Source organism: Emydura macquarii, unplaced genomic scaffold (genome assembly GCF_026122565.2).
Source record: "Emydura macquarii macquarii isolate MOO-44397 ecotype Brisbane River unplaced genomic scaffold, CSIRO-AGI_Emac_v2 contig_1253, whole genome shotgun sequence".
In the NCBI taxonomy this organism is placed as follows: Eukaryota; Metazoa; Chordata; order Testudines; family Chelidae; genus Emydura; species Emydura macquarii.
The window spans coordinates 5,746,884-5,766,728 of NW_027131390.1; the positions used below are offsets into that span (position 1 = coordinate 5,746,884).

The window sequence follows — 19,845 nt, forward strand, 5'->3', positions numbered from 1 at the left end:
TTTCCCAGACCTGAAGAAGAGCTCTGTGTAGTTCAAAAACTTGTCTTTTTCACCAATGGATGTTAGTCCAATAAAAGATATCACCTCACCCACCTTGTCTCTCTATGAGGTTTCCCGCACAGGCCATCTGTGATGGCTGGAACTTTTGCTGTAATCCTGAAGATGCCAATCGTGTCCCTTTGAAGCTACAGTCCTGTTGATTTCAATGGGAGAAGAATTGGCTCAAACTATACATTTAGGCTCAGATCCAACACTCAAGATCTGTGTGGAGAGATATTTGCATGTGTGTGTATCCAACTGAAGGATCAGGGCCTTAAATAGTTTATTTTCAGCTTAATTTTCAGCTTCATCTTATGCTTTATTGCTAAATTCTGTTTGTTTCATCATCACCCCACCCAATTCACCAACCCACCCATTTGTGTGTTTTGTCCACCCATACCATCCATCCTTTAGATTGTGAGCGCTCTCTCTCTAGCCGTATCTGTCTTTTTTGTTACAAGTTCACACACATTTATCACAATGGGGCTGTGATCCTGGACTGAGGTTATTAGGTGCTATTCTAATATAAATAGGGCCTGATTCTCATTTATATTGCTATGGCCAGGTAGAGAGGCATTAAACAAATGTAACTGGAATTCACTTCCACTTTTGGTCCACAGAGCAGCATAGAGGGACTTTAGTGCAAATAAGAATTAAGCCTGGATTGTTTTAGTTTCTCAAATGATTTGCAAATTATTTAACAAAATACATTCAGTTTTCTGGCTTTGGGTAGCCTAGGGATCTGGACTATTGAATTTTTGGTATCCCAGCAGGATTGGGTGACATTGAGAGCATGGTTTTTTAAATTAGTCTTTTGTAGAGTACCTGCTTTTCGATTTTTGGTTTTGAAAACATACAGGAGGCATGAGGCTCTGCCAGAGATTGTTTGATCCATTGTGTCGGACATGACTGCTTAGGAGTTGATCCTGAACTTAATAGTAGCTTCACTGTTTTCTTACTGCATGTTGTGAGAGTATTTTAATGGACGAGGGTCATCCATGACAAAAGCAAGTGATGTTGGAGGAAAAATTCATAGACAGTCTACTGTGATGTTACTATGCAATCTGATACAGGCTTCCAGGTTTGAGTAAAAAAGCTTATGGTTATGGCTGTACTTTTTTATTCTTATGTGCTAAGCTAATTTTAGTAAACGTCTCAGCCCACCATCATTTCAATGTAGTTTTCAAAGGAACAGTGGATTCTATGAACAGCTGTCGAGAGTCAGGATAAAGTGCTATAATTTGCAAAAATGTAACACAGGGAGGTTGATTTTTTAATTTTTTTTTTTTTTTTACTAGTCTTGAGCACCCAGAACTCCAAACTGAAGTTAATAGGAGCTACAGGTGAAAAATCATGGTCAACAGGTGTTATCTAAGTGACTTGAACATTGCACTGGAACCTTTCACAGTGGAAATCTACACGTGTGCACAAAAGATGAAGCACCTACTTCTCTGTAGCTCACATACCACTCTTTAAATGTCTGTTTTACCAGAGATGTGTTATCTATTAACGAACGGAGGCTGGGAGAATCAGATCAGATGTGTTTGCCAGGGTTGAGCCCTTTTCTTTTTCAGGGTAGCTGATTTATTTCAATCAGTTTGTTTTTTTATTTGCAGGTCCCTCCCTTTCAGAAAATTACCTTGCTTTCTTCTACTCACTGAGCTTCACCAATCTCCCAAATTCTTGGTAATTTTTCTAATTTATTAAGATATGTGGCGATGTTATATTGTAAATTCATGGTTGTTGAGATTTCTGTCCAGAGCTGCAACCCCTTCTTCACATAAATAATTTTTGCTATAGCAAACAGCCATTGGGACTACTTGCTTAGGAAAGGATCCAGCCCTTAAACGCAAATATTGATGGGATATAAACAAGAAAGGGTTATATTCTATTGCTATCCTCTTAAGTATGTTTGGCCTATCACTAGAGTTACACATTTGAAGGGAAAAGTCTCTTCACTTGGAAATTCGTCTGTGTCACTTACTGGAATTTCTTTGGCTCTGTCCTTTTCCAGATCATTCACTGACTTACTTTGAGCTAAGTGTGCCTTCTGTTTGTGTCAATATGGCTCAGTTAGCAGCAGATGCTACTCTAGGACAGGAGGATAGGAATCCAAGTCTTGATTAGGTTTGGATATAGTAGTTTGAAGTAATAAGAACCGATGTGAATCTTTGCCCCAAACTTGAACTGAACCAGAGCTAAAACCTTTCTGGTAAGAAAACAGAATGACTCTTTGAGAAAAAGTGTTTTTAATTTTGATTTGCCTCTGTATTCACCGGCTTCATCTGGGACAAAAATATTGTAGGCTATTTCAAACTCACTTGAGGCTGTAAATACTGGCAGGCTTATAAGAAGCTTGTCCTTTTGCAACTGCTAGTCCAATTTGGAAGACTCATTAGATAGCTCAGACATGTTTTGGACAAACTTACTTACTTTAGGGAGATGATTTGAACCAAACTCTCCAAACTTTCGAAATTCACCTCTCACTACTTTCTGTTGGTACCCGGGCTCACACCGACTGGAGACACTACATTGCAATGCAGGTGAGGTTTTGCACCAGTAAAAGTGCCAACTTTTTTTGCATTGGGAGTGAAGTCACAGGGCCTGAATTGGCTCACACTTTGGTATGAATCAGAAGTATGTCCACTGGAGTCAATGGATTTACACCATAGACAATGAGAGGAGAATCAGCCTTCTAAAACACAGCCCTTTTATTGTTCTTCACCTGTGACTATTTCTCCTTGATTTTTAGATAAACAGACCTGTACTCCAATTATTAAGCCTCATTTGCTTAGTTACGCAGTGGATTGCGATGAGGCAGAAGGACTGTATCGCTCAACTTTCACCACCGCCCTGGATAAAATTACAGAAACGAGAAAGGCAGGGGACTATGGAGGAAAGCAGCAGTGTAGCAATGTAGCCTTCACAGAGCATACAAAATTAAAAGTCCCGTATGTTTACTTACTTCAGCCATGTGTTTGGCTAGGAAAAAAAAAGCTATTACGCTAGTATTATAGGCACAGGTATAGTAATAGTGCCTATTATTATAGGCACAGGTATAGTAAACTCACTGATCTGTTCTAAATTTTGGATTCTTGAATTAATCGTAGATTGCTTAGCAAAGAAAACTGCAAAAGAAAAGGTGTGTCTTAGTACCATTTTTACTGGAAAGACTGATCTTTTTCCTTGGTCTGATCCTTTCTCCTTCCAGTGATTTTTTTTTAATCTACTCTGCTCCAAATTTGTCTGTCTGTCTGTCTGTCTCTCTCTTTCATTTATTTATTTTAAAGAATTTAGTTACTGAATCAAAGCTGCAAGAAGTTGTTTTAAATATACACCCAACAATCCCTCTGTGTTGGATTCTTTTCCAATTTAGCTCTAGTAACGTTACTGCGCCAATCTTACTTTCTGTAACTCATGAACATTTCCTTGATTTCTGTGAACAGATGTCACTTTGACAGGATGGTGTTGCCACATTCTGTGACCAAAGCAGCAATGTTTGCTGGGGAAGTTCCTTGAGTGGTGGTCCTATTCTAAAAAGTGTCTGTAGAAATAGCATCATGGGGATGCCTACCTATTTTTGCTCAATAACACCATATCAAATTTGTGCAGTGGACTATTGAAAAGATGCATTTTGACTGAGATCCCTGCCATGCAACCTGAGACCCAAGAGTTAAGCTGGGTTCTTTCTTGATTTTTGCACCTCATCTCTTGTTATCAAGGTTCTGTCGGCCCAGTTGTGCTTTAAATGGGGTGGGAAGGACGTAAAGAATTGGAAAACAGAAAATATTTCTGCTGGTGATGCACAGGTTAGGATAGAACTGAGTTTGTCTCTTAGCAAAGTTGCCTCTGCAGGCACAAGAGAGGCAAAAAGCCGCAGAAACTTGATCAATAAAAGCCATGGGATGCTGCTCTGAATACACTGACACAACCGTGACATGTCTGTTGAGTAAGGAGGTGCCGTTTTTGTGAGTCAGTCACTTTTCAGAGCAGCACTACACTTGAATGGCCTCTCCTGTAACCTCCCTGGTGAAAAGCATTTGAAAGTTTGTCAAAAAAATGCCTCCTCTACAAATAATATTGAGAAGTTTCAATCAGCGCCAGCCCCACAGTTGGCTGATGACAATCTGTAATCATCTTCCTTGTCAGGTGGCCTGTGGCGTACTGGAACACTTTCACCAATCTCAACAAATTTTATGTGTCTTCCAGTCTCTGTATTTTCTCGGTTTGTTCCCCACTAAAGACGTTGGCGTGTTTTCAATAAACACTTGCCAAATTGTGCTCCAGTAAGTGTTGGAGGTCTTTTGGGATTGCCTTTTGGTTTTGCTTAATTGTGCTAGCATCCATGTTTAGGCATTGTACTATGAATGGCCTTTACATGTTTGCAACTGGTGGGGGGGGGCTAGTCCGCTGATCCATCTTATCAGCAAGGTATAGAACATTGCATGAGGAAGCAGAAGTTCTGCTGAGTCATTCTAGCAGGAACTGCTCATTAACTGCACCTTGGATCTGAAGAGGAAACTGAGACAGGGAAGGTCCTTGAAGGTAATCCTTGGAAAAGCCAGAGTTTAGGAAGGAAGCTTTGGCTAAGGTTTTCATTGTTATGGTTTCTGAAGTAGCCAGACTCCAGGAAGGGAGTGTTTGCTACGTTGAGAAGAAGGAAGAGCCTAGAATTAGTTGGAAAAAAATGGCAAAACAAGAAACCAGACACACACACACACACACACACAAAAAATGAAAAATGGTGACAATTATTCTCCTTCGAGTGCTTGCTCATATCCATTCCACCAAATTCAGAATGGACATGAGCAACACATCTTGAAGAACAACAGTTATGGGGTAAATAACCGTTCTTTTTGTATGTAAATTTTGAAAACGCGCAACACTGATAGCACCTGAATCTCCAGCTGAAAGAGTTTTGGATCACCTAGTTCTTCTGGTCAAAGAGCAAATATGGTCCTCACAGAAAATGTAGGGTGATAAAGCCATATAGTTCTCATTGACTCTGCTGAATCAACACAATCTAATTTTGTGGGGGGAGGGTGACTGGAATAGATGATCCCTCACAAAAGTGCCAGGAGTCTATCACTTTGAAACGGATTGAATCTGAGGCCAGAAAAGACCATTGTGATCATCTAGTCTGACCTCCTATATAGCTTTAGACCTTAGAATTATTCCCCAAAATAATTCCTGGAGCAGATCTTTTAGAAAAATATCCAATCTTGATTTAAAATTTGTCAGTGATGGAGAATCCACTACAACTCTTGGTAAATGCTTCCAATGGTTAATTTCTCTCACTGTTAAAAATGTACACCTTATTTCCAGTCTGAACTTGTCTACTTTCAACTTCCAGTCATTGAATCATGTTAGACCTTTCTCTGATAGATTATTCAGTACTTGTTTCCCCTTTAGGTATTTACAGACTGTAATCATTACCCCTTATCCTTCTCGTTGTTAAACTAAATAGATTAAAGGGGCTCAATCTATCACTAGTATAAGGCAGGTTTTTTAATCCTTTAATCATTCTCATGGATCTTCTCTGAACCCAGTGAAGCGTCATGCCTGGTTTGTAACTTTTAATTCCTTTTTTATTGGCTTTGCTTGGTTAAAATCTGATACTGTAAACATTTGTTTCAGACTCCTAGTCCTAAACTGTAATAGTTGCCTCTACTTGCTGTTGGCTTAGAGCTCCAAATTCTGCTAAGCCTTCCTTTAAAAAAAACAAACAAACTAGGCCTAATTTTCCATCCCGTTACACCGGTTTGGTGCCAGTGTGACTCCAGTGAATGCAGTAACCAACTGGAGAATTGGGCCCAATTACTCAAGTCACTGTAGTGCCACATTATTGTTTTAGTCATAAATTCACAGCTCTTTCCTGAGATTACTGAGTGGCAAACTTCTTTTTCTCTAACCATCATTTGAAGTCTGATGTTCCAGAAGTGTCAGTCCTTTCACTGCGTGGTTTTAGAATGCATTAGCAAACAAAGCAAGGAAAGCATGGGAATTTTTAATCCTTGATCTCCTTTATTTATTTTGGGTAACATTTGAAATTATTCTTGTAAGAACTGTCTGTAACACACTGCAGACTTTAAAAGCCATTGCTTGCAAAGTATCCTGGGAAGCTCTTATGCTAGGTTGTGTTATATTATGCTGCGTGCAGTCCTTAAAGGCAGGATCCACTTTGTAGCCAAGAGGTTATTACACGGTCATTTTCTCATCATGCCTGGTAATGCTGGCTTCTTGTCCAAGAGCCAGATCCTCTAAGAATGTGCATCTCCCAGAGGTTGCAGTACAAGCCACGGTGCTCAGCACCACTTCACTGGGTCCCACACTCCCCTTTGATAACTTGCACAAGAAAGCAGCAAAGCTCCAAGAGTTTCAGCTTGCGGAGATTCCTCATGATTCTTCAGTGGAAAGCTGAGTCTACCCTCCTTTACCCTCCTCTCCCTGGAAACAGAAGGGCATCTGTCTCCTCACATCTACAGGACTCCTTGAATCCACTAGAGGCAAGTAGCTGGTGAGAAGACACCTCCTTCCCTAGCACCTCCCCCCCCCCAGGAAGGAGGCATGCTGCTGGGGACCGCTCACGGCAGGAAAACCTTCAAAATTTAGGGCAAGCTCTGGGCAACCTCCGAAGCAGTGCAGCAACAGGGTGTGTGAAGGGAGAGAGAACAGAAGGCAGCTTTAAAGCCCTTTTGTGCTTTCCACATTCTTGGCCCAGCCCCTGGCATAAGTTAGAGCAGCCTCAGAGCCATGAGCATCTGGAGGTGTTGGAAACCGTTTGTCTGTATGGGCTGGTTCTGTGCCATCTTAGGAACCTCCTTATGTTGGGCTATTTGCCCACGGGCCATTTCCACCTCTAACATGGCTGCCTTTCACCATCAGCCTGACTTGAAGGGGCTGGGCCTGGCAACCTGACCTGCTGTCAGCCAAGTGGCATGGCTCAGCCCCTGCGGTTAGAATCCAGTCAAGTGCAACTTCTGCACCAGACAATTCACTCCGCAGAGACTCAACTGCGGTTAGCACGAGACAGCTGTCAGGTGAGCCATCCTGCCAGCCTGTTTGGACCTAATGCAGCAGTAAGAACGGTAAGGAAGTTGCATATTTCTCTAGCTAAGAATTAGGTATTATGAAAAGGAAAATTCACTGCTGCAGCCTCTCAGATGCTATCGTTTAGGAGAAGTCACTGTGTTGCAGCATATTCTGTACTTGAGGATTCATGGTGGAACATGATTTATATTGACATGCAAATGTAAGTAGTTTCATACTATTTCCCTGAGGTGGAAGAATGCTCTTCGCGAGAAATTCATTATAAATGCCCAAACCATCACCATTAGCTACAGTATATCTGCACTGCTCGGTATTAAAATATGCACAAATGTCTCTTTTCTCCCGTATACTAAAACCAATTTAAAAAAAATCACCCCAAGAACATAATCACATTGTATTTCTGTTGGCCATAATCAATCTGACTGCATCAGATCATATTTACTTTCAGTACAGTTCCCATGCCTATGTGTATGACGAGCTATGTGAAATATGTAGGATATGGTCGGTAGATGCTATGTATAGGTGAATTATATATGAAATGGTGCACTGAGTATTATTTCAAAGTGTTTCTATTAAATGCATTAAAAGAAATGTTAACTCTGCATAAAGATGTGCTGTTCTAATCAAAGTGAGGAAATGGCAAAGGTAAGCATTTTACAGCAGAGATGTTACCACAAGCACATTGTACATCCTGGTACACCTAACAAAACAAACATGAAGAACACTATATTAACCTGTTCCAGAGGGGTAGCCGTGTTAGTCTGGATACAGCAAAAACAACCAGAGTCCTGTAGCACCTTAAAAACTAACAGGGCCCATGGTGTGCACAATTTAGATTGCCTCAGACCCTTTTATGGAAAATACTCACACTTACTGAGCGGTTCACACATGGGCCTGGGCACGCCTAGATCTGCATGGCTAGAATTATTGCACACCATAGGGATGTGAAGCTGCGTGAGCCCCCATCAGGAATTCTGGGGGAGCCCCGCACCAAACCCATTGTTGGCACTGAAAACAGAGGCTCCGAGGACTTCCTTCAAATGCATAAGGAAATGATTGTGTTCACAGACATTACTCTGAAAAGACACAGGAGTTCCCAAAACTGCCACGTACTTTACGTTTGTGAAATAAAGACTAGCAAACAGCAAATAGTCATGTGATATTTAAATTCACAAGGCCCAAGCTCCTGGCGGGCTGTAACTTAACTCCGGGCTGCTGGCCAAGACAGAAAGACAGCCTGTAAAATGACGGAAAGGCAGACTGCAGGTTTCTTTATGTTGACAACAATGTGACACCTTCCCACAAATCATGGGAACGTGAAAAACCCAGAGTAGAGTTTTTGGTTGAAGATTCTGCTACTCGGAACGTCCTGCATGCAAAGACTTTTACAACATGGTTGTCATGGCTCAGTGAAAATCCTCGGCTGCGGCGCTATAATTCTGGATTTGACGTGCTTGGGCGGTCGGTGGGGGAAGAGCATTTTTAGCGCTCCAGACCCATGCTGCACTCTTTGAGCTGAACAAACAGACGCATCCCCTTTTACGAACCTCACTCAGCGGCTGTTCTGTGCCGCTGCGAGCCCATCTCGGCCCAGCTCCAATCATCTCACAGGGCAGGGGAACAGCCCGAAGACACAACTTCTGACAAATGAGTCCTGAGCGTGTTTTTTACCCTTTCATTCAAGAAGAGAAAAGCATGCAAGAAATCCACAGACAAAGAGGCTTGAGGAACTGGAGTCTGGGTCATGCTGTGGTCACATCCACAGTAAACAAAAAACAAAAAACCTGCTACCGCACAAAAAAGGCTGGGCTTGATTCCCCAGGCTGTTCCACCAGGATAACAATGGTGGAAGGCTACTGAAATCAAATTATACCAGCAGAACATTGGTGTAACACAGGGCGAATCAAGCCCAATACTTTTATCTTTCACTGGCACAGGAGTGTCAGCTTGGACGGAGGCCATTGCAGCTTCAAATACCTCTTGATGAGGTAAAATAACGTCTTAAGGGCATGATCATCTTTGGAGATGCGCTCACGACTCCCATTGACTTCAATGGGAAACAAGATAGAGAAAAGGCATTTTAAACCCAGCACTTTCCTGTGATACTGAAAATAACATTTCTATCCACGGTGAATTAACAGATGTGTGGGAATAAGGATGGATGAGCAGTGATATCAGAAATGCATCATGTAAAATACTGTGAAGGCTTCCTTTCGTATTTCTCATTTTCAGTCTCACTAGCCTTCCTACAGTGTGTGTGTGTGTGTTTATTTTAAACAACTATCATTCTTTTTAGCTGAGTCAATCTCTTGTCCCTTAGGAACTTTTATAATTGCATTAGAGGCATCTCTTTTGTTGTAACTTACAGACATGACAAACTATGTAGAACAGTCTGACACTCAACCATGAATATCTGCTGTCTACAGATTTAGCATACATGGTAGATTTCCTCATGGTGTAAATCCACCTCAGGCATGATTTCAAGTCAGTGGCTCAGAAGCAAACAATTCTGTTGCCTCAATTAGACATCACAGTTCTGAAACCTCATCAGACTGAAAGCTGGACCAGGTAATTGCTATGCAACCAACCAGAGACAGAGCTAAACAACCCATCAAAATGGAACAAGAAATAAACTTCTAATTAACAATAACTGGTTAATGGCAGAAAAATATTTTCTTGAAATACAAGATATTCAGAGAAAACCAAGTCAGCTCTACTGCCACAGTACAGAGTACACCAAACAGAATTTGAATAAAACGTGATGTGAATTTCATGCAATAGTTGAAAAGAAACCAAAGTTTGAGTCAGTTTTGGTAGTGGATAGCACAGTGTACTGGCCTGGGAGACTCAGGACTCCTGGTTTCTATGCCCAAATGTCAGAGCACCCCTGTCTGATTTTGGGGAAAGCACTTTACCTTGTTGAGTCTGACTTTATAAAACATTTATGATGTTTACTTGCCTCTCATGGGATAAAAATGAATGGGCCTAATCCAACGCCCATGGAAGTAAATGGGCATCTTTCTACCGACTTTCATTTAATGGGCTTTGGATCCGGCCCAATGTTTGTAAAGGGCTTTGCATGTTTCAGCTGAAAGGTGTCAAGCCTCGTGAATAAAATCATTACTAACAATTCTCCACAGATGGCAGTGCCATGGATGATGAACTGGTATGGCAAGTTAACAGGCTGTTGGTTTAGTCTTTGGACTGTTGCTTTCCAAACCGGTCTGTAAACCTTGGCATTGGAGTTTAAAGTGTATTTCTGCAAGTTGTAAGCACATGACTGGGGTTGGTTAAGTCCCAATAGAGCTCAGAAGAAGTGATCATAACCTAGGTCACCATTTTCTGTTTCAATAGTAAATAACACCATCAATGTTAATGTCATTTCCCTCTAAACACTGTGTATCTAGTATAATTACAAGTAACTACAAGGAAAAGAAATTAGGGAGAAGAAAACATTAACCTCTATTTTCCCCCCAGTGTGTTTACTTCAGGAATTTGACAGTGTTTTGGGGAAGGTCGTCAGCTGGTATAAATCAGTTCAGCTCTCTGTGCCCATTTTTACCCGCTGAGAACCGGGCCCAAAGTATAGAGTCATTTTCACAGCATCCCATGCAGTCAGTCCGTCCATCCATTGCTGAAGAGGACATTGCAAATAACAGGAGAGCAGAAAAACACTTATAAAATGTGCAGGAGCTGCAATTCTGGGCAGTCCTTTTCCAGGTTAAGCAAGGGGGCCCCTTACTCCCTTCCACCCGCTCTGGGACCATATGGATGAGGACACAATTAAGCCCTTGTCTTTCCTTTCAAGAAAATAAAGTGTCAAGCAGTTATAATCAAATACAAATCAGAAACGAAAGCAGACACATTCAGAACTTGTGTGGAAATTCGCAGTGGAAAAGTACAGCAGTGTTAAATGACTTGGACATCTGTGACTTTGTATTTTAAAATGTAAATTGATGGCCTAATAATACTACCAGCAAGATTAGGAGAGGCAAAGAGGGGAGGGCCTAGTTGGAATTTAAATATAAGAAAATATTGCTTCCAATAATCTCACCGATGGGGCCATCGGTGTAACAATTAATGGGACAATACAATACTGACATGAGCTAATTTCACAATGGCGTGAGCTATTAGGACCACGGATATTAATGGAGGTAGGAAAACGCATGACTTTTTGCTGTTAACATAAGACGACACAAGTAACTCTTGCTATCACTTTAAATTGCCTGAAGCGTAGTGTTAGTGAAGTCTGTGAGCTCCGCTTGCGAAGAACGAGATACCCAGCTGCCATAGTAAAAGTAGGACTTAATCAAATGGTGATGAGCCAGATTCTGCTATTCTTGTATTAATACCTTATCGTTAGTGGGCCTATTGACGTCCGTGGAATTTCTCACATGGTAAGAGACTACACAAAGGGAGTCAAGGTGGCAGAACTTGGTCCATCGTGGCTTTTCAAAACTGCTGCTCTATTTTCCAGAATCGAAACTTGTAATGGGAGAAGTGTTTGTAGCTCATCTGCTCATACATGCTGCATTCACTGTAGGCCTGCTTCTGCCAGCTCTGCTCCGGATGATTTGCACTTTTCTGTGCAAGTCATGCCACAGAAGTCAATGGGATTACTTGCTGAGTAAGGTGCTAGTAGAAATAGGCGCAATGTAGTTCAATACAATGCTGTCTTGTTGAGTCTGCAGCCCAAGACCAAACATGGTCAGTTCATGACAAGAGGTAGAAAATTTGGACCTGATTCTCCATTTCCCTGCACCTCGTGTAGCCAGTTACACCACAGCAAAGTGAGTGCACATCAGAATGAGAGCAACGTTGCACTGATGGGAATTGCATTGTGTAGTTACAACATTCAGGGCAATGGAGAATCAGGGCCTTTGTGTTTGCTGTATGTTATCACCGCAATCCTACAAAGAGATCCAGGTGTGACATGACAATAGCACGTAGCAAACAGGCAGAATGAAAGAATCAAATTTAAGTTACTGAAATTTAACCACAGAGCATCGCTGGGTCTATTTTGCTTTCACCATCAAAGCTTCATGGGAAAAAAATATGCAAAATTGATCATCTGTGCCAGCCCCCATGATTGCAGGAAAAAAGTTACAGGTTTTAATAAATCAGAGTCAAACTTTACTTTGTATCAATATTAAAGACACCTTCAGTAACTCATCCTGAGAAGTGAATGGTTTATAGCAAATCATGATTATTTTTCCCTTTTCCTGTTTGCTAAATATCTGGGAGCAATTTACAATTAGAAAAAAATGTAACCAAAAATATTTTTTTTTTGGTTGAAAAAAAGGCCATTTCCCCCCCAAAAAAGACACATTTTGCGTATTTTTTAACTTAAACAAAAACAAAACCGTGCCTTTTTGCAAACTTTTTGGTGACACTTGTAATTGAGAATTTTATCACAAACATTATCAAAACATTGCTTTAAGCATTTGATAACTAAATCCATGAGATTTAGGTACTAATTCCACTAGCCTCTTTTGAAAATCCTTGCCTGACTAAAATTGGCTTTCCCTAAATCCTTTGGATAACAACAGAGGTGTTGTTATGTTACAAAAACAGGAAACCATGTTCAGACACAAGCGTGCTTGGCAAAGGTGTCCCTTTTCCCTCTCTACACCTTATTTTCCTCTTTTGAACAATGGCGCTTAGCACCTGACAGGAGTGTTGCGAGACTTAGTTAAAAATATGTTTCAGGCCTGTCTCTAGTTGTGATGTCCACTGTTAAAGGACATGTTCAGATCCTGGCAGTACATTAGACAAGGGGCAAAGTGACATCTTCTTACAGCAAATGTAAAGGAAATGTTCGGTTTACTCACACACACAAAGCAATAGTTTAACGAGATCTCCACAGCTGTATTTTCTTACAATGCCGTGGGTTGTAAGGTGACCAGATATCCCGATTTTATAGGGACAGTCCCTATATTCGGGGCTTGGTCTTATATAAGTGACAATTACCTCCCACCTCCATGCCGATTTTTCACACTTGCAATCTGGTGACCCTGGGGGGGAGAGGGTGCCATTTTTTCTTACAAAAGACACGGAGATTTAATTTCATGCACTGTTTTGCATTCATTGCAGAAATGTGTTATAAACGAAATCCAAAATGTCACCTATACATTTCATTTCAAATCAAGTGAATGTTCCCATTTAGACAGGTTAGAATGAGGGTCACTGAATTTTAAACCAAAAATAATTAAAAGTAGTTACTTACTGATGTGTATAAGTATCCTTCACTGTTCATTGCCAAATACAATTTTGTTTGAACCCCCTGAATAGCCACTACTCGTAAGCCCACGGGTATGAGGTTAAACAAAGCTAGGAGAGAAAAGAAAACAAACAGCAAAATTAATCTTTTAAAATCATTATATTAGATAGATGAATAACGCATAAACATTATAACTAATCACAGTGGCTCCGTTCCTGCAAACACTTCCTTCCATGAGTAATTCTACTGCCTAATGCTTAGCCAGTGCTTGTCATCAGTAGCTTGCAAAGCACATTACCAAGGAGATTAGTATCATTAACCCCATTTTGCAGATGGAGAAACTGAGGCCCCGAGTGGTGACGTGACCTGCCCAAGGTTACCCAGCAGGCCACAAACAGAGCCAGTGAATAGGACCGAAGATCTCTTGAGTGTCAGTATAGTGTCACGAGGCCACACAGCTTCCCATTACAGTAAAATCCTTCCATTTGCTTCAGTAATGAAACCACATATTGTCTTCAGTAGCACTATTCACAAGAGTAACACTGCACTGGTCACATGCATCTGCAGGATCAGGCCCGAAGACTGTACTTTCAAAAGTAAACTGCTCTCTGCTAGCATTTTCTCTTCAGCTAAATCAATAATATTTGCAATATTTACAGGCAGAGAGGCCTATATTTTAATAATGTTGAAGTTGATACATAGACTGGCAAATTAAAGAAATAAGCAGAGCTCAGCCTTCGCTCAAATTCTTTGCTATTGTTTGGCATAGGAGTTTTACCACTGTTTGAATCAAGTATTCTGTATCCGGAATTCCCTCTGTAGGATTAAAAAGAAATCGGGTAAAGAAGGGTTATGAAAAATGACAGGGGCTGATACCATAATCCATAGAGTCTCTTCAGACTCTGGCATAAATGTAGGCTTAGAACTACATAATGCCATATTTGAATTTTATTTACAATGGTTTTTTACGTGGCTATAAAACTCCAATCTGCTCCAGGCTGAATTTTGGTATTTATGATCATTGTCTGAGGGTAATTTAAAACCAAACAACCAATTGGAAATAAATAACTGATTTATTTACAAGGTGTAAGCAAAAAAATATGAACAGTTTTAAATTCCCTTTCAGTCCAAAAGCCCAGGATATTGGGATTGTTCTTTTGTTCTTATTTTCTTAACCCTCCAATGAACATGTTTAGTTAAAAGAAAATGTGCAGCCTACCCATGTTTAATACAGATCCCAGAAAGACTTGGGAGAAAGAGCAGTTTAAAAACGTCCTTCTTAAAGGAGTGTCTAGGGTTTTAAAAAAAAAAAGGAGACTGGAGACCAATCTCCATCCTTGGAGGTTTTTAAGCTGAGGCTTGACAAAGCCCTGGTTGGGATGATATAGCTGAGGTTAGTCCTGCTTTGAGCAGGGGGTTGGACTAGATGACCTCCTGAGGTCCCTTCCAACCCTAATATTCTATGATTCTATGATTCTAAATTCTTTAGGGTGTAAATGGGCACTGATTTTAAAGGTGTGTCTCCTATTTGTACCAGTGAGAATCTGGTCCCAAGACTTTTGGGTTCTTTTTCTGCCTTAGTCACAGGCTTTCTGTTTGACTCAGAAACATTAATTTAAGCATTCCATGCCTCGCTTTCCCCATCTGTACATGGGGCATAAATACTCGTGGAACTTTTTAGGATGAAAAGATTTTTCACAGAAAAATGGGATTTTTGTCAAAAACCACAATTTTTCATGACAAAATTCTTTTTCAACAAAAATATTTGGATTTTCAGAATTTTCTTCCTCCTTCCCTCTTCCCCCCGCCCCCTCCACACACACTTTTTAAGGCGCTGAAAAACTTTTAGTTTTCAGCAAACGGAAGTTTTTAGGCTTCAAAAATTAGCAAAAAATTTCACCGACATTGTAAAAATGTGTTTGCAGGTGAAAAATATAAACCATTTCCTGCACAGCTCTAATGTCCACTTTACAAGGAAAGTCTGAGGATCCCTCACTTGCGGCCTGATTTTCAAAAGAGCTGAGCACCCAAGAGGCACCCAGTTCTTATTCAAGTAGAGGCACTGTAGTTTAGGGCCGGTGATACTCAGACATCAGTGGTCCTGGAGCCAAATTAGCAATCAGCATTACCCAAAAGAGCCACAGTAATGTGAATTCATTGTTTCATTTACTATAGTGCTATATATTCATATTGAAATGGTATGATGGTGGAAATATTTCGTTTATATCTATGTATATGTTATTCTCTTAGCAAAATGACTGACCAAGTATTATTATTTTATCCAACTACAACTGGTTAATAACATAGTAAAAGCATCCTGAGTGGTTAACAACTCACGCTGGTTAATAATGAAATCCCTCAGTGTTTGAATATGTGCTACAAAGGAGACAAATTAAAAAACCACTTGCGGCTGGGGATCCTCAGCGTGCTTATCGCTGGTTAGGTTTATATGTCCCTAAAGCACTTGGCGGACGTCTTATGAAAGGTGCTTTGTCATGCAAAATGCAGCATTTTTTTTTGCAAGTTTTGCTGGCAGAGCGTCACTGTACGCTTGTTTGGACAGTGGTCAGCTGGTGCTGCTGGGACATGGTCCCGGATGAAACTCAGAGAAAAGAGTGGAAGAGCCAGCGGTTCTCCTTCCCCAGCCTCTCCCCTCACCTCTGCTCTGCAAACAAAAATGGCACAAGCCACATTTTGAAACTCGCTCTTCCACTGGTGCTGTTCTTTCTAGCGCTGTCGGCCTGCAAGCATGAAGCTGCGTATACTGACTCCTGGGTAAATGCTTGTGGCAATCTGTAAATGGATCTGCTAAGGACATTTCTTCCAGTGCAGGACAAACCTGCCCAGGACATGAGAGTGAATGATGTCCTTCACAGATTAAAAAAAACAGAGGGATGATTCATGAGGCCAGGGGAGCCACTTGGCTACTGGCCACCCCTCCTTGGGGGATGGTGTGTGAACTAGTCGGTGAGCAAGTCGTACACTCTCATGGTATACAACATTTACTCCCTCCTTTCCTGAAATTGGCCTTCCCTTCAAATGAACCCCTGGCATATTGCATACTGCAGTTTACATAGCACGGTGAGTAATCAGCATGAATGCACGGAAAGACACCTAGGAGTCTCTTGTGAATTGAACAACACGATGTAGAATCATGGAAACTCTGTTATTAAAATGTAACTAATGATGCCCTGGATAATGTGCCGGAGACTTTATCCACATGCACTGCAACAAACTACACCTTTACCTGAACAGGCATTAGCAAAAGAGCCTCAAAAGCCAAACCAGAATTAATTGTTTTCCATTGTGCGCTATTATTGTCGGTTTGGGTCAGCACAAGATAATGCAACGTGTCACTACGAGCATTCCCACGTTATCCTCCTGCCATGTAAAATAGGACATACCACCAGATATAATGAAAAAAACAGGTAATTCCTAAGGGAGACAGGATATTTGCTATGGCTGTTGTGTGATACAAACTTACACTACACAACAGCAGCAATGCTGCGAAGGTACTAGGCTGCAACTCTATGCCTTACTGTGGACGTTATTGATCATTATGGCTGTCCTAGGCTTAAACACACAAACGTGTCCACTTTCTGAAGAAGATGCTTTCCCCTTTATATCTATCTGGCAAGTCCTCAAATCTCTGCCCAGGTCTGGCAAGTCCTCAAATCTCTCCCCTTATTTCATGAGGCAAAATTAAAGCCGGGAAATCCTGGCCCCGGACTCTCTTCCCCAGACTGTAAAGACTCTCGCTGGCTGAAGACTGTAAAGACTCTCGCTGGCTGTGTGTTCTGCGATCCAACCTCTGCCAGAGAACTGAGCTCCAAAAAAAAAATCGCCGTTTTCTTTAAATATATTTATATGTTTCTAGCGCTTGCTGCAGAGTTTTGTTCCATCACGCTACAGAGCACGTGGGGTCCTGGCTACAGAGTTATGGCAGCAGTCGGCAACAACCAAAGGGCTTTTCGAGGTGGAAAGATTTGAATGCAGAAGATTTTGTTGTGGTTGATGAAATTATTACCGGTGAGATTTAAATGTCTGACTGCGACACATGGCACAATCCTCCATCGTACATAGAAGATGATATTAAAACAGCCTTAACATCAACGTTAACCAAAAGAGACTTGCTGCCAACGTGGGAGACTCAGCAGATTTGCAAGTGGGAGCAGCAATAATTTCCCGTGGGGAACGAAAGAGAGCAGGGCTCAGAATGTTACTGGGGTCAGAGCAACAGGCTGGAGCCCAGGCATGGCGAGGTGGACTTAGAACTCAGGGGCTTGCCCAGCAGGTGTTGAGTCAGTCAGGGCCATATAAGGTACTTCTGTGCTGAAGAAAGGAAACAGTCACTCTTTAGGGCCTTATTCATGTGATCCTTGCAGGATCAGGCCGATAGTTTATAAGGGTTTCATCCTGTTCTCCTGATGCTAATACAAATTTTGTCCTTAGAGCAGGTTCAGGCCCAATGTAAGCAAGCAGTGTGGCCTAATGGGAAGAGCACTGGACAAGGACTCAGGAAAGTAGGGTTCTATTCCTAGCTTACCTCATACCACTCTATGCCTCAGTTTCCCCATCTGTAAAAACGGGGAAAGTGTAAAGTGTTTTGAGATCTACTAATGAAAGAGCTAGATGGCATTATTATTCTTTGCCATAGCTTTTCTACAGTTCTCTACATTCGCGTCTGATAGGTGAAGGTAAAATGCTTTTCCATGATAAATATCTTCCATGTTGTGAAAGTGCAGGCCCGTTGGCTCAATTTCTAGGATATATCCATCCTTCGCATGCAACATTCATTATTTATGAAGGCTTGTTTTCAGTTCCAAGGAGCTTCCGTGATTTACATGTAGCCTGGTAATCTCTCTGGATATGATAAATTTAAAGACATAATGCAAACAAAATACGTTGGAAGTGGACATGTCTGTGTGACTGTGAAAAGGACAGAGCCTCATAATCACGATCTTGCCTAGAATGTCAGAACCCCATTAAAACAAGTCAGAATAAAGCAGGTGGGTGGAACTGTCCCAAGAGACACAATATGCAATTCAGGGGACTCTCTATGCTACATTAAAAAGTTTATAACACAACTGAAATTATTGCATTTGCCTCTTAGCTTCTTAACTCGTTTATTTAAAAAAGATAAAAAGAGGAAGTGCACAGTTCTGCCAACATTCTGAGAAAACCTATATTGTTTCCTATAACTTGTAGTACCAAACCAACAACAATTGTTTTAAAGAACAGCAGTATTTTATGAGGCATGATGATCAGCTTTCATTCTATTCTACATAGGTTCTTATACCACGCTCATCACCATAGTATCTGAGCACTTTCCAGTAGTGCATTAAGCAACATGACTACAGAAATATCATGTGGGGTTTGTTGAAGGTTTAAACTAGATTTTGAGGACTCCCAATCTCACTTGAAAGAGGTGGGCTATTTGGGTGCATCCTAAAGGGGTGCAGAAGCATTATTTCTGTCACCTACTTTACTGGATGAGATTTGGATTCGAAAGCACCTCAGAACGTTAGGCCTAAGCGGGCCTTGGTTTATTTGGCCTGCAGCATGCACTGCTCTCGGCACCTATAACGACTGCAAATGATAATTGCACAGCAACATCATTGGTTCGGTCATATCAGTGAAAAATAACATTGCCAAGCAATGAACGTTAAGGAGGGAGAAGTGTAGGAGCATATATGGATATGGGTGAAAAGTGGCACAATAAATCACGTCATGCAATTCAATTGAATTTCTGTTCTTACCCAAGAGCCTAGTAAAAATGAAATGAGCTTAAAAGATATTTGCTTTGTGGAAAAGGACGACTGTATTTTGGTTTCCAGTTTACCATCTCAATGAAATTATACACATTAACTATCACTGAAATGCCTTTTCGGTTCATCCCAACTTTTTTCATGACAAAAAGTTAGTTTAAACTAAACAAAATAATTGCTGGAATTTTTTTTGTGTTTGTGTGGACATCACCTTTTTTCAGTCTTCATTTGCTCTTTTCCATTCATGCCCTGATTTAAAAAAAAAAAAAAAGAAAACCCTCAAAACTGTTTCACAGAAAAGCCCAAGGAAAATTGTTTCATTGCTGAAATTATAATTAGGCTCAGAATTACCATCAGTGGGGACGGGTGGTGGAGGGATGAGGAATGTGAACTTTAAAATGATGATGAATTCTCATTATGTGAAATAACTCAGCTCTGTTCGAGTGAGACCCCTGCTTAAGAGTGGAGATAACGTTAGTCTATTTCAGGCACACTGCGTAGGCGAGCAAATTTTCTCTGTTGAAAAAAATCTAATAAAATCCAAAGGACAGCAACGAACCTCTCTAGATTACCATGGAGATAACATTCAGATTGTTTTTCGGATGTGTTGACATTACCTCCTCACGTTTATTTGTTTTGAATGGTTTTGTAGCGTATTTCCTTCTGACTCAATAGCAAGTATGTGCAGACTGTTAATGCTTCATTCAGTCAGTCATCCTAGAATGCTACTTTGTAAATGGACTGAGAGGGAAAAGAAAGATACCCCAC

At 41.0% G+C, this 19,845-nt stretch overlaps 1 protein-coding gene across 5 annotated transcripts in view; it reads right to left on the bottom strand.

Annotated features, from left to right (window-relative positions):
* The window catches only part of FGF13 (fibroblast growth factor 13), a 318,358-nt gene that overhangs the window by 63,929 nt on the left and 234,584 nt on the right, over positions 1-19,845 (bottom strand). For all 5 annotated transcript variants that reach the window (XM_067548077.1, XM_067548080.1, XM_067548075.1 and 2 more), the window contains one exon: positions 13,316-13,419. In XM_067548077.1, coding sequence (XP_067404178.1) covers positions 13,316-13,419 — 104 coding nt within the window. The remainder of the gene's footprint in view (positions 1-13,315; positions 13,420-19,845) is intronic.